Source organism: Electrophorus electricus, chromosome 2, assembly GCF_041902795.1.
Source record: "Electrophorus electricus isolate QZ-2024a chromosome 2, ASM4190279v1, whole genome shotgun sequence".
Classification (NCBI taxonomy): Eukaryota; Metazoa; Chordata; class Actinopteri; order Gymnotiformes; family Gymnotidae; genus Electrophorus; species Electrophorus electricus.
In genome coordinates this window covers 36,004,897-36,017,407 of record NC_137498.1, presented here as the reverse complement: position 1 = coordinate 36,017,407, position 12,511 = coordinate 36,004,897, and the positions used below count along the sequence as shown (strand labels likewise).

Sequence of the window (12,511 nt, the reverse complement as noted above, 5' to 3'; positions counted from 1 at the left end):
ATGGATACTTTATAAATAAAAGAATGCCCTGGAGATTTGCTTAGCTTGAAGTTCTGAACTAAATCTGTTTGATGGCCAGTAGGCAAATTTTCATTGTTTCCAGTGGTGGCATTAGCTATACTTATGCCACTACAGAAAAGCTGTTAATGAACATTGAGTGTCATTAATGAACTATAACACACCATCGCTCATATTTGAGATGTGATTTAAACAGTGTTCTGTTGCTGTGAAGAGTCTAGCGTTAGTCATGGCTATTAGAGAAATCCATTCCTAATAGTCTACATGGTGAGTGTGAAAATACTTAATGTTCTCAATCCACACTTCTTTAATACCAGAGTTGATGGTAGAAGTCTGCATCAAACTTTGTTGCCCTTCAGATCAAAAAACCTTTCTCTCCAGAAAGTGCATTTCCAGGGAGAGGGTTGAAGCCATGGGTCATAGTAAAATATCTGACTACATTTTAGTTGTTTGTACTATTCTCCATCTAGTATGGCTTTGACTGTGGGTCTTGGGGAATGTTCCCTAAGTAGCATGAGCAAGTGTCTGTGATTATTTAAAAAAAAGCCTCTTAAATGACCTGCAACACTTCATCAGTGAGGACAGCAGGTCCTAATCCTGCTCACCGATCAATAAACTGCTGTCTGCACTAATGAAATAATGACCACCCATTAGGACATCCCCTACAGGAACGGCCTACCCCGAGGCCCGTCTAAATGAACACTACTCTCAGATGGTCACTCACTTGCTCGATTTCCCTGTCGCTCACTCACTCCCTATGTTCATCTCTTTCTCTTTTTCACATATTTTCACTTTGTCCATCACTCCTGTGATGTTCAACTATTTTCCTCAGATTAGCCTGCAGTTCCTGTGCTGCTTCTCTTTGCAGGGTGAGATCTGTACCTGTGTGACACTCTGCTAGCATGTGGAAGCCTACCCAGATACCATTTCCATTTATTTGATCCCTCATTGAAGGCTGTGTTTGAGTGGTTGAGAAGAGACTAAGAAAAAAACAACCTGAGAAGTGACTTGTTCCTAAGAGTGCTTAGTCTATAGGATCTAGAATGTGGTGGTTTTTTTTCCCCTTGTTTTTTTTCCTTCCTTTTCTTTGGCACTTGTCCTGTGGCCTGCTATATTCTGTTTCTTGCAGTGCCTTGTAAGACCTCAGGAAGCTGCAAGGCTTTAGACTTTCTTAAGCAGGATTGCAGCTGGTGTCTTGAGTCTTAGAGGTATATTTTTCTCTCTCCCCACATCTTGGCATTGAGACAATCACTGCTGACTAACTCAGCTCCCCAACACACGGCACCGTCATAAACACTGCAGGAATAATGAGGTCTTTAGCAATAACATTTGAGCAGCCATTCTGCCGTGATAAAGATGGGGCTGTTTTGAATGGAGATGGGACACAATATGGAGCTGATTGGAACTCTTCCATAATTACAGCCCTTTCTTGTTTGCTGGCCATGGAATGGTGCATAATGTGTTCATGTTGTTGTTTTCAGCTGTGCTTGTGGCCAGCACTAGATCAGAGGCATTTTAGGAGTAGGAGAGATTTGTAGGAGATTTGTGCTTCTACCCTGATACGACTGCTGGGCTCTTACAAAGATGCCTTTACAGCAGAGAATATTCATGATGTTTGTATTTCTGTTTTGTCTTCAATTTAAGAGATGTTTTTTCCCCTCAATATTTTTGTTATTTATCATTATTTGTTATTTATTGGTGTCAGTCAAGCAGCGTGCTGGGCAAGGCCTTGCTTTCTACTCATTACTGCTGACAGTCCAAACATCACACATCCTCCCGAGTGAGCCATGAAACCCTGACAACCGCACATAAAGGTGATGCGAGTAGGAGTGGGGTAGGTGGTTGGATGGGGAGTTGCGTGTTGGACCCTAGACTTGTGAATATCTTGAGCTGAAGGCCTGGTGCAGTGGGACACAGCCAGGTTTCTGCTTGCAGAGGAACCCTCTGGTGTTGCTCGGCAGTGAAGTCCAAATATCACTACTTTGGGCCGCTGCCATCCAAATCAGCGTGCTAGGTTTCATCCCTCTTGTTCTGGCTTTGCAGTTCAGATCTCAGCTTCTGGAGAGCAGAGGAATTCAGAAGCCAGGGCTGCATGTAACAAAAGCCCTTTATATAAAATCATGGATAAATAATGGTAATAGTCCTGCAATTTACCTGTTCACTTCCTTGCTGGAAGATCTCATTAGATTAATTGTATGCAGTGAGGTGCTCAGGGGTGGGATATTGATGGAGTGTGCTGGTGTTGGCTGCCATGTTGTCATGTCTGCTGTGTAGAGAAATAGCAGAATTACTCTATGCACATTTCACCATACTGCTGGAGGCCATTTTCTAAGATTGCAACCATGACACGTTGCAAATAGAATTTAGTTTAGATACCATTTTTTGTGGCTTAACGCAATGTATATACAACTGTGGACATGGCAAATGTTTGGAAACATATCCCTTGCAGAAAATGCACAGAATTGGTGCATCAACAGAGAGTGGACCTGACTCTTAGCAGAGAGTATCCAGCATCTGTTCCTGACTGTTACTCTCAGAGTACTGCCAATATGAGAGTGTCTGTGAAATGACTGTTGGAGTGCTTGTGGAGGTATTCCCCCTGAGAAATGTTCTGTAAAAACACTAACTAACAATCAAATAGTCGAGTCTCTCAACAGGTCCCTATTTAGAAAGATCTCCAAGGTAATATGGAGCCTGGCAGCATTTAATTTTTGTTATTTTTCCTAAGATTTGATATTAAATGTTAACCATCTGCTGTATTTTTGCCTTGTGCTACATCTTCTGTCCTGCTTCGAGCTTTGGCACGCTCACCCAAAGTGTCGTTATTTTCAAGTGGTGTGCTCTCTTTAGCCCCTTTTTTACTGTTTGCTCCATTTGCAGAGGTCTGGGCTCCGAGATGAACCTTGATATTTGAAACAGGTTTTTTTTTCTTTTTGTAATTGTTTCCTTTTCTGCTATTAAGTGAGTCACTTCAACTTTTGGTACTAATCTCTCCTTGTAATGGAGATTTGGGTTATCATCTGCGCATTGAACTGCAGGATGGAGGAGCAAATTTTCTAAATGACCTAAGCTGAAAGAAGAGCCAGCTGAGAGAGTTTGCGGTCTAGTCCTTTAAACCTCTGCAGCTAATCCTCATCAGCCTGCTGCCTTGGCTCTCTCCCCTACCACTCTCCCTCCCTCTCTCTCTCTCAGGCTCAATACATCCAATTCACTGGCTTCAATGTCCAGTTTAAAACAAATAAAAAAACCACTTCACTGTTTTGGGTCTTTATTACTTCTATCTTTATTATGGGACAAAAGAGAGAAGGAATCCAGAGCATGTTTTGAATGGACTTGTTCCTTGCTCCAGTTTGAACAGTTGTGTGCTGAATAGCAGAATGTGTTGTGAAAATTTATTAAGATGAATGCTTGATTAAAACCCCGGCGACTCTTACCAGAAGTCAGCCTGAAATGGCATTTCAGCTTGAAGTGCTGTTGGATTTCCACCACTCTGAGACTGTGGGGGAGAGTGAAGTCTCACTGCTTCACGCACCACTCTGAGGAACCCAGTCATCTTCTAGCTTCACCAGCAGAATCCCAGCAAAAAACACTGGCATTCAAACGTTTGTCTGAAAGTACTATGTCATGGATGAAAAGGTCCTGACTCCCTACTTTCTGTCCTCCATGCCCTTTGGAGACGTCGGTCACAGCTCAGTGTGTGTTATGCCCCTCCCTTATACACACTCTTGACTTCCCACAGTTCAAATGTCTGCAAACACCCCTGTCCTCTAAGAGTGCTAATAGAGAGTAGGAGTCTTGGAGCATTGGGCTGAGAGATTGCCTTCCTAGAGTCTGTCACTCACTGCAAGTGAGCCTCTGTTTCATTGAAATTTTATGATTCTTGTGGTGACTCATGGCATACAGCAGTTCTCCTCTTGTCAAAATGGGCTTGTTTACAAAATGAAGCACCATTTTTAATGGAAGCAATATATTTACTCAGGCTTTATAACATGTCTAGGGCTATGTGTATGGCATAATCAGTGCTCTGGTGCTTTATCTCTAAGAGGAAACGAGTCCGTTATCGTCGGAGTAGACGTCAGAAAGACAGCTCTGTGTCCTTAGCCTCATCAAGAGAAGTGCAGGGCCCTGGACTTTGCAAATGTCACCAGCATTGTGTTTGCCCCAGACAAAAATGTCACACTCACTTGGGCCAGGACACACTGCTCTGAGCGTGCATGCTCTCCAGGTGTCTGAGCAGCTAAAGCGGCACTGTATCTTGCAGCAGTGTGCCCGAAGCGACTTACCGAGAGGACAATGGCATTGTGTCCTGCCTCTCAGTGTAATGAGGTGATCCAAAGCATACATACCTGTCTCTGGCACACAATAGCATGCTTTCAGAGTGTTCTAATCTTGGACAGATTTTTGCCATGGGGAAACTTATTTGTCATTGCTAAATTGACTTTGAAATGTTTTCTCTCCCCAGTGAATTGAACTCAAAGCTGCAGGACACTCTGGAACAGATAGAGGTATGTGACCAGCTCTTTACATCTTGGCTTTTGAGGACAACCCAAAACACCAGGAATTCTCTAAGTTCAGCTCACCTTCTTGGCCACCTCTTCAGTGCTAGCTGTACTATTTACCATCCCACGTTTCATGTCCATGAAGTGGGAATAGCACAGATATAAATGCTGTATATGTAAATATATGAAACTAAGAATCCCTACATACTTTCAGAACGGCACTGAGGGTGTGAAAAAGTGTCCCTGCAACTCTGCATGTGGATGTATTGGATTGACCAGAATAAAATAATGGCTCTGAGGACTTGTAGACCTCATACTCTATGCAGCAATGTTTTAGCTCAAAACAATTTTAAGCCACACATTAACTTGTACTAATAGAGTTTCAACTGAATTACTTTTTAAACTTAAAATTGTGATTTAACATTGTGAGGTTCATCTTCTATTTTTATGTAACTTATATAAAAATCCAAAGCAGCTTGGGGCTTGTGAATATATCTTTTGAAAATATAGACTTTATAATGACATATACCTTCAACTTTACTCAGCCTCCTTGAATAATTATTTGGTTGAAATAAAATCCTCTGGCTAGTTGTTTGATAGAGTGACTCTCTAACCTTCTCGAGGAAAACAAATCTCAATACAAAATGCTTATTGGAGCCGAAGTACAATTTTCTTTTCTCCTACCTCAAGAGAGGGTACTAGTCCCAGCAGTAAAGTTTAGGCCCTCACTTCTTCTTTTCTTTCTCCTTATCTCTGCAGGAGCAGCTGGATGTGGCTCTTTCCAAGACCTGCAAGCACTTTGATGTCTCACACTACACCAAAGTTCAGCTGGCATACACACTCCTGGGTAAGACACAGGTAAGTGACTCATCAGAGCATGTTCCATATTACACCTGTCCCCTCCCCCCACCTCTAATCATACAGGGAAGATATGTCATTCTTGGATGGACTATTTGACAACAATGGCTCTTTTTGCTACTTTCACAGCATCCCACAAAGCTGTAGGTAAAGTGACTAAAGAATCCTGCAATGCCCTCTTTTCTTTATGTTGTCAGCTGTCCTCTCCAGCACCAGTTTACTAGCACATCACAGCACCATGCTTATATAGTAGTCCAACCCCCTACCCCAGAGCTGCTGTCACATGATTTATCCAATGTGCCCATGGGAGAATGTTCACATGATTGGGTGAATATTCTCTCATGCGCACACTGCCTTCTGATGGGTAGAAAAAAGGAGTGGAGAGGAAAGAAAATGCATCTTTCACATGGAAGTACCTCTGGCTGCAGCCAAAGAGTCTATTCTTTACCAAGCTATTAATAAATATTTTACAGTGTGCAAACACCTGTAGAGTGACCAATGTCTGTGTAAAGGTATGCTGCAACAAGGAGAAATTGCTGTCTCTGACTCACTTGGAGATGGTGCTGAGCTGATACTGACCAGATGTGCTCACTGGTTGGTAGCTTCTAGTTTGGAAACTCTGCACTGTTGCTTAGTGACATGCAGTCATGGATATGAGATGTGGCCCTGGAAAGGCATGCTTCATTTTTGGTGCACCACATAAAAAAAGGCCCTTGAGCTTCCAACCATTCTCATCAGGAATAACCGTCAGAAAGGAGTTGTTGATCTGGGTCTGTGCGGCATCAGCTTCTCTCTATCTCCCTCACTTTCTGGATAAGTGCGTGTTCTTCAGAATACATCTCTGACCTTATTTTTTCAGAGCTGAAAGCCCATTTGTTGTAAATTTTAAACCAGAACACATAATTAATATACTTTGCCTGTTATTTTCTGTGAGGAAAAGAAGAAACATTTTGTAGTTCAGCATGCTATGCAGTTATCTTAATGGGTAAGCAGAATTTTGTGCCTTTTTTTTTTTTTTTTTTTATATTGCTTTCATTCTTGTCATTAAATATGTGCTAATGGATTTTTCATATTGCCCTTGGGATCTTAATGAGCACCTTTTTGAAATTCCATTTTGCGTCTTGGTGCAGGTGTTGTCATCTGCCATTATTAGTTAGATTATACAAATATTTGCCCTTAAAAGGTGATGTAAATACACTAATTTGGTTCTGAAAGTTCCTCTCCTTCTTCTAATTCTCCCTCTATATAGGAATGAGATGCATTCACCTGTAAGAAAAGGCAGGAAAGACAGAGATCTCCATGTTTTGAATCTAGATTGTATCTGGCATTTCCTGGGCTAGGCTGGCAACAGCTAAAGGTTAGCAGAGTTAAGTGGCAAGACAGTGCATGTATTCCCAGAGGGCCAGTCCTGCCTTTAGTACTGGGTGTTTTAAAGGTTTTTATTCATTAAAAATTCCAGACAAATGTTTTGTTTGGAGTATATGGGTGCAGTTCCACTCCAGGTCAGCCAGGGGTCCAATATGAGTCAAATCTCTAGAGAGAGCTCTTGGACGGCTCACGAGAGTTTCAAGTAATGCAACCTGTAGCGCCATAGGCATGTGGACAATGTTAATGTGGCTTCTTTTATGCTATATTTTTTGTTTGTTTGTTTGTTTTTGTTGTTTTGTTTTGTGAGGGGTCCTTTTTATGTTTGTACGTTTGTTATCTGGTTCTGTTTGTCAATGAAGGCATTGCTTTTCTCTTGCTTTGGTTAAAGCATAGCAATTGCATGATAATGAGTCTGTCTGATGTGAAGTGTAGTGTTATTGAATGTGTGCATACATGAGCATCATCAAGCATGGGAAGGTGAGGGACTATGACAGATTTTCTTGTTTTGTTGGCTTGGGGGGAGAGAAGTGGGCAAAACAAACACCTAACATCACTATCTGAACAAAACATAATGGTTCATTAATATTTTAGTATATTTAAAGCTTTAATAGTCTTTCAGTGTTATTTCTGCAAATAGTTACAATTTAGAATTTAGAAATGTCTACAATTTCAGATGGGGTATGTGAGGTGAGACATAGGTTTAAGCTAAAATTCAACATGCAGCAAAGCCTTTCAAGCCTTTGCATGGGTAATCTTTTTTTTTTTAGTGCTGCCTCCTGTGAAAATTCTTCCTCAAATCCCCCCCCATATCTATCTCTCACCCTCTTCCACCCCTTTAAATATCTCATTCATTCCCCTCTCAAATATCTTTCTCCTGCTTTCTCAAATATTTGCCTCTCACTCTTTCTCCCGCCTCTCTTAAATATCCATTTCTCACTCTGTTTCTCACTCTCTCTCTCTGTCTCTCTCTCTCTCTCTCCCCATCAGACTGCTATGGATCAACTTCACATGCACTTCACGCAGGCCATTCACAATACCGTCTTCCAGGTGGTACTGGGTTATGTGGAGCTGTGCGCTGGCAATGCTGACACCAAGTTCCAGAAGATGCAGTACAAAGATCTCTGCACTGTAAGTCCCCTCCCAACTACCCACAGATATTGCCAAAGGCCCCTATATCAGCTCCCATGGTCTGCACACACCACAGTGTTTTAGAGATGACCTTTAACCAATCGTCCTAAACTGCCTAAAGCTGTGGACATTTGCACTAAACTCCTGTTCCTTCTTTGTTTCTGACAAGCAGAGATTTTTTTTCTCCCTGTTAAATGATGGCACATTTGTCTAGCTGTAGCAGGAACCACCCCAAAGAGAGAATACCAGTGACACCACTCAGTGGAACGGGGAATTGCGTAGCAATTAATCTGAGTTATTATGCAGTAATGTAGTCCTCAGTGCTCTGAAGGATGTGTGCACAGCTCTTTGGCCTTGCCTCTGAAAGGCTCACTTGCACCACCCAGAGAAAGGAAGCTATGCATCACAAACCAAAGTAGCAGACATCTCAGTCAGTCCACGTTGTTGTTTTATCAAATGGAGCCAGATCTGTGCGGCGTGTATGGTGAATGTCTGCCAGTAGGTGGAGCAACACTGGTGGTGATAAGCCGGGTGGTGTTCAGGCCAGCCTGGCCTGAAATCGATCTGTGGCCTGCTGGAACGCCAAAGCTTCTCATTCTCACAGTTGGGGTCTTGAACATGCAGCAAAGATTTTACACAACTCACAAAAATCTGTCTATAAAAAAGCAGCACTTTCTTTCTTAAATGAAGCAGTGTGTGCTCCAATTTCCTAACCTCTAAGAACGCATCTGTAAGCTGTGACCTAAGATTAAAAAGTCTTATGTGCTGGTCTTGGCATGGTGAGCTGAGCAGTGTGTAGGAGTTTTGAGTATAACCCACTACTGGCAGCAGAGCTCCAATAAGTGGAACAGTCTGCCAGCATTGGGACTTTCATTGCCAAAATGGATTTTGATGATATGAGCTGATCTGACCGAAAGCACCCTCTGTAGAGCTGGTGCACTGGGCAGATGTTCGTGCATTAATGATTCTTCCTACCACCCTAAAGAGTAACCAGCCTTTTCAGCATGGACACACTCATGAGTTTCTCTCTGTGCTTTCTGAAAAGAAGGCTTGATGCTCCACACACACTGGTTTATGTGCTATGGACCTGCTGCTACTAGATGGCTGAATTCCTGGACATCCCACCTCAGCTCCCCCAAGATTCAAGGTAGCACCTCATCCTCCACTGCATGTGTGATTTATATCACGATGCACATGCCTGTAGAAAGCCTCAGGGGCTAAGGGCTGAGGGATGGAGCGGCATGGTTCGTGCACCCAAATACGTATATGCCAGAATCCACACAGCCTGGACTGTCAACTTGGCTGATATTCTCTTTTCAGCTGGCAGTTTGCTTTAAAAGCTGAAGGTTAAAAAAGTTTTCTAGTCTAGAAATCATTTTAGATTTCTTTTCAAGTATGTGGATTTTTCAACTGGGGGGGGAGATATGAGAAACATGCATACAAACAAACTAAAAAGCCCTAGGCACACTCCTGTTGCCTTGTGTTGTCTCAAGAGATCGTGGTCACTCTGGGTGCTTGAGGACAGTTAACTGGGCATCACACGCTCTGGTTTAAATTGGGATCTCCCTTGGCAATGGCCATCATAAAATAACCATGATGAGCACTATGCTAATGACAATCATTTTTGCTCTGACCTCTGAACCCCATTGGCAGAATTAAAATTTGACGTAACTGCAGTGCCCCAAAGGTCGTGTTGCAATGCCGAGGAGTAGATGAATTTTACATGAAAGCGCCATTACCCTGTTCTCCTCCGCGCTGCTGTCCTGTGCCTGCCCAAGCTGACGAGCTGGAGCCTCCACAGTGGTAAGCTTTCAGGATTCACAGGTGACCCCTACAGTATACTTGCATAGGACTCTTGAATGAATTACCATGATGTATGAAATTTTTTTTATAATAAAATATTGCTTATTTTATTTTTAGCCTAAGAGGAATTTCTAAAGAAATGGACAATTTGTGTAGAAATTTACAAACATGCAAATTCAGATCAAAACAGCCTACACATCTAACTCAACTCCAACCCAAAACTATAGGCCTGATATAGACAAGTCCCTGTTTCCATCCTGCCCTGCCTGCCAAATAAGTTCCTCTGCTGTGGACACACAGTAAAAACTGCACTTGATGACCTTGATGTGTCTTGGATGAGCCTTGCATCTGATTTTTAAACTGGGTTTATTACACATCATGCCTGAGATTTGCTGGGCTTAATATGTGGCCACAGTGAAAAATGCTTTAAAAAAGAGCTGTGATTATTTTCCATTATATCCCTCTAAACTAGGCCTCAAAACTTTTAAAACAAGCACTGACATTTTCCAAGCTGTTGCATAAAACTTGATCCATAAATATTTACGAATAGGCAACATTACAAGCTTTAATTTCGGCACCTCGTGCCTTGGTTTCTGCGGGCCGACCATAGATCTCAGCCAACTTGGATGGGGCCGCTTGGACAGAGGAAGCTCGCTCGCCCGCCCAGTGGAGGGAACATTTGATTAATTCTCTGGATTAACTCGGCGAGGAGCTGCATTGATGCCTGCTGATAAGCAAAGATGTGAGAGTGGCGTCATTAAAATGCAGTGTGAATGAGTCCCAGCTCGCTTAAAGAGCTGGCTGCTCTGCTTCATCAGAGCAGGACGCCCTCACAGTGCATTAAAGGCCACAGCCCTCCCCTCTGGCCCAGACTAGACATGCTGGAACCTTAAGAATGGATTGAGGAACATCGCATGCATATATGCGTGTTGACCCCGTGTTGACCCCCAAGGTTGCAGAGTTCATATTCAAGCTCATGAGCCCAGCCATGTTAAGAAATGCCTTCCATTGCATGATCACGCTGAAAAGAATTAGGCAGTGCGTGTCATTGTAATGTGCTGATTAGCGATGGTTTACCCTTGTGTATGATGACATAAGACCCAGTTAAAGGAAGAGGGGCTAATCAAACTGACTTGTAGCTTTGCACTACAATCATGCTAATTGTTCCTTGCTCTAGAGGACTTGTATGAATGTGCACTTGCGTTGTAAATATCATTATAATAACATACTGCATGTTATTGACTAATCTGTTGGGCTTGTAAAATGCCATAGCATGCAACTTCTTTCTGGTTGTAAATGCTATAAAATAAAATTCAGATTCTTATAAATGCTATAAAATAGATGTAATTTAAAAAATGGCAGGGTAGTATATAGGTGGCATGTGGTGCAATTTCCCCTAGGTGTGAATGATTGATTGATTGATTAATTTACATTAAAGACTGGAACATGCTGTTTTTTGGCAGTAGAATAGTGTTATACACAGTCCTTGAGCCTTTGATTGAATACAAATAATACTCATAGGATAATATGAATTATAATGTCAGAGCGGTCGGCCTAACACACCTGGTGTGGATATTATCCTGCTGAGGAACTCCTGGGGAGCTTCTCCTCTAGACAGCTCAGTGTAATGGTGTAGGCCCTGTGCTGAGCTTCTGTGGCTGCATTTCTCCAGACTGCTGACGATGGCAAACCTAGTTTTCCATTTCTTCATGCATTTTCAGGGGCAAAGAAATATACCAACTACAGGGCTATAGGTCTCACAATATATATGGATCAGTTAACGGACTGAACCCCCTCCAACACCTCCCCCCCCCCCCCCCCCCCCCCCCACAAAACTCCTACCATGTAAGCCTCCCCTCTGCATTCATGTTGGAGAATCTAGGCCCCATCAGGTGATGGGGGATTTCCTAGAACCTTTCCACTTCCCGGCACTGTGGTCCAGGATCCCCCTAAACTGGTAGATGGTCTTGTCATTTAATCCTATAGGCTGGCTGTTTGAGCAGTAAGCCTACCCCTGACTTGACTGCCTGTGATGTATTCCCTCAATGTGTACAGGAAGTGATGCATTTCTGTCTGCCTTGTCTGTAGCTAGGACAGACCCATACCCCATTTCTGTTTTCCCCTCCCCACAACTGAGTTGCCTGGCAACAGTATTTGATCTGTGATTGACTTTGTGATTGACATAGATAATTCCCCCTTTTTACCTACCTTTGCAGGTTCTGTGATGTTCTCAAGAACCAAGCTCTATTTTCCGCTGCTAATCACAGGATCAATACCAGTGTGTTTGAACCACATTGCCTGTAGACTAGTGGGCAGTCTGGCAACATGAGTGTGTCAGATGTATTGAAAACATGTCGATGCCTTAAAATACTAGTCAGCTGACATTATAAATATTCCACGGAAAGCTATGTTCTCTAGCTGTTGAGAATGATATTTGCCCTTTATCAGTTTTGATGCACATTCATTGTTGCATCCCTGTCGAGCCACAGCTCATTGAAGTAGTGAGACTCTGGTAAAATGCCACTTGGGGTGGGTTCATGTGTGGAATTCACCTTGCTGGTGAATCATGCCTGAATGCAATCACTATGTACAGTTCAGACTTTATTAGGTTTATCTCAGGCACTCAGACTCAGGATGTACAGTAGTCTACATAAATATTCAAATGTGCAAAAATATGTTTATTCTGCCTGTTGTTTTTTGAATCCTCAGTTTAAAGAGCTGACAGAACGAGAGTTGCCACCATTGTCAGCTCTGGAAGAACTGGACAATGGTTGATCATAAAGTGGTCATTAATATCTTTGGACATTTTATATTATTGGCAGTCCATTGTATTTTAT

The 12,511-nt window shown here is 42.5% G+C and overlaps 1 protein-coding gene across 7 annotated transcripts in view; it reads left to right on the top strand.

The window, feature by feature from the left end:
• vps50 (VPS50 EARP/GARPII complex subunit) overlaps positions 1-12,511 on the top strand; it is an 84,953-nt gene that overhangs the window by 19,415 nt on the left and 53,027 nt on the right. For all 7 annotated transcript variants that reach the window (XM_027012053.3, XM_027012052.3, XM_081701629.1 and 4 more), the window contains 3 exons: positions 4,481-4,523; positions 5,277-5,375; positions 7,731-7,871. In XM_027012053.3, coding sequence (XP_026867854.1) covers positions 4,481-4,523; positions 5,277-5,375; positions 7,731-7,871 — 283 coding nt within the window. The remainder of the gene's footprint in view (positions 1-4,480; positions 4,524-5,276; positions 5,376-7,730; positions 7,872-12,511) is intronic.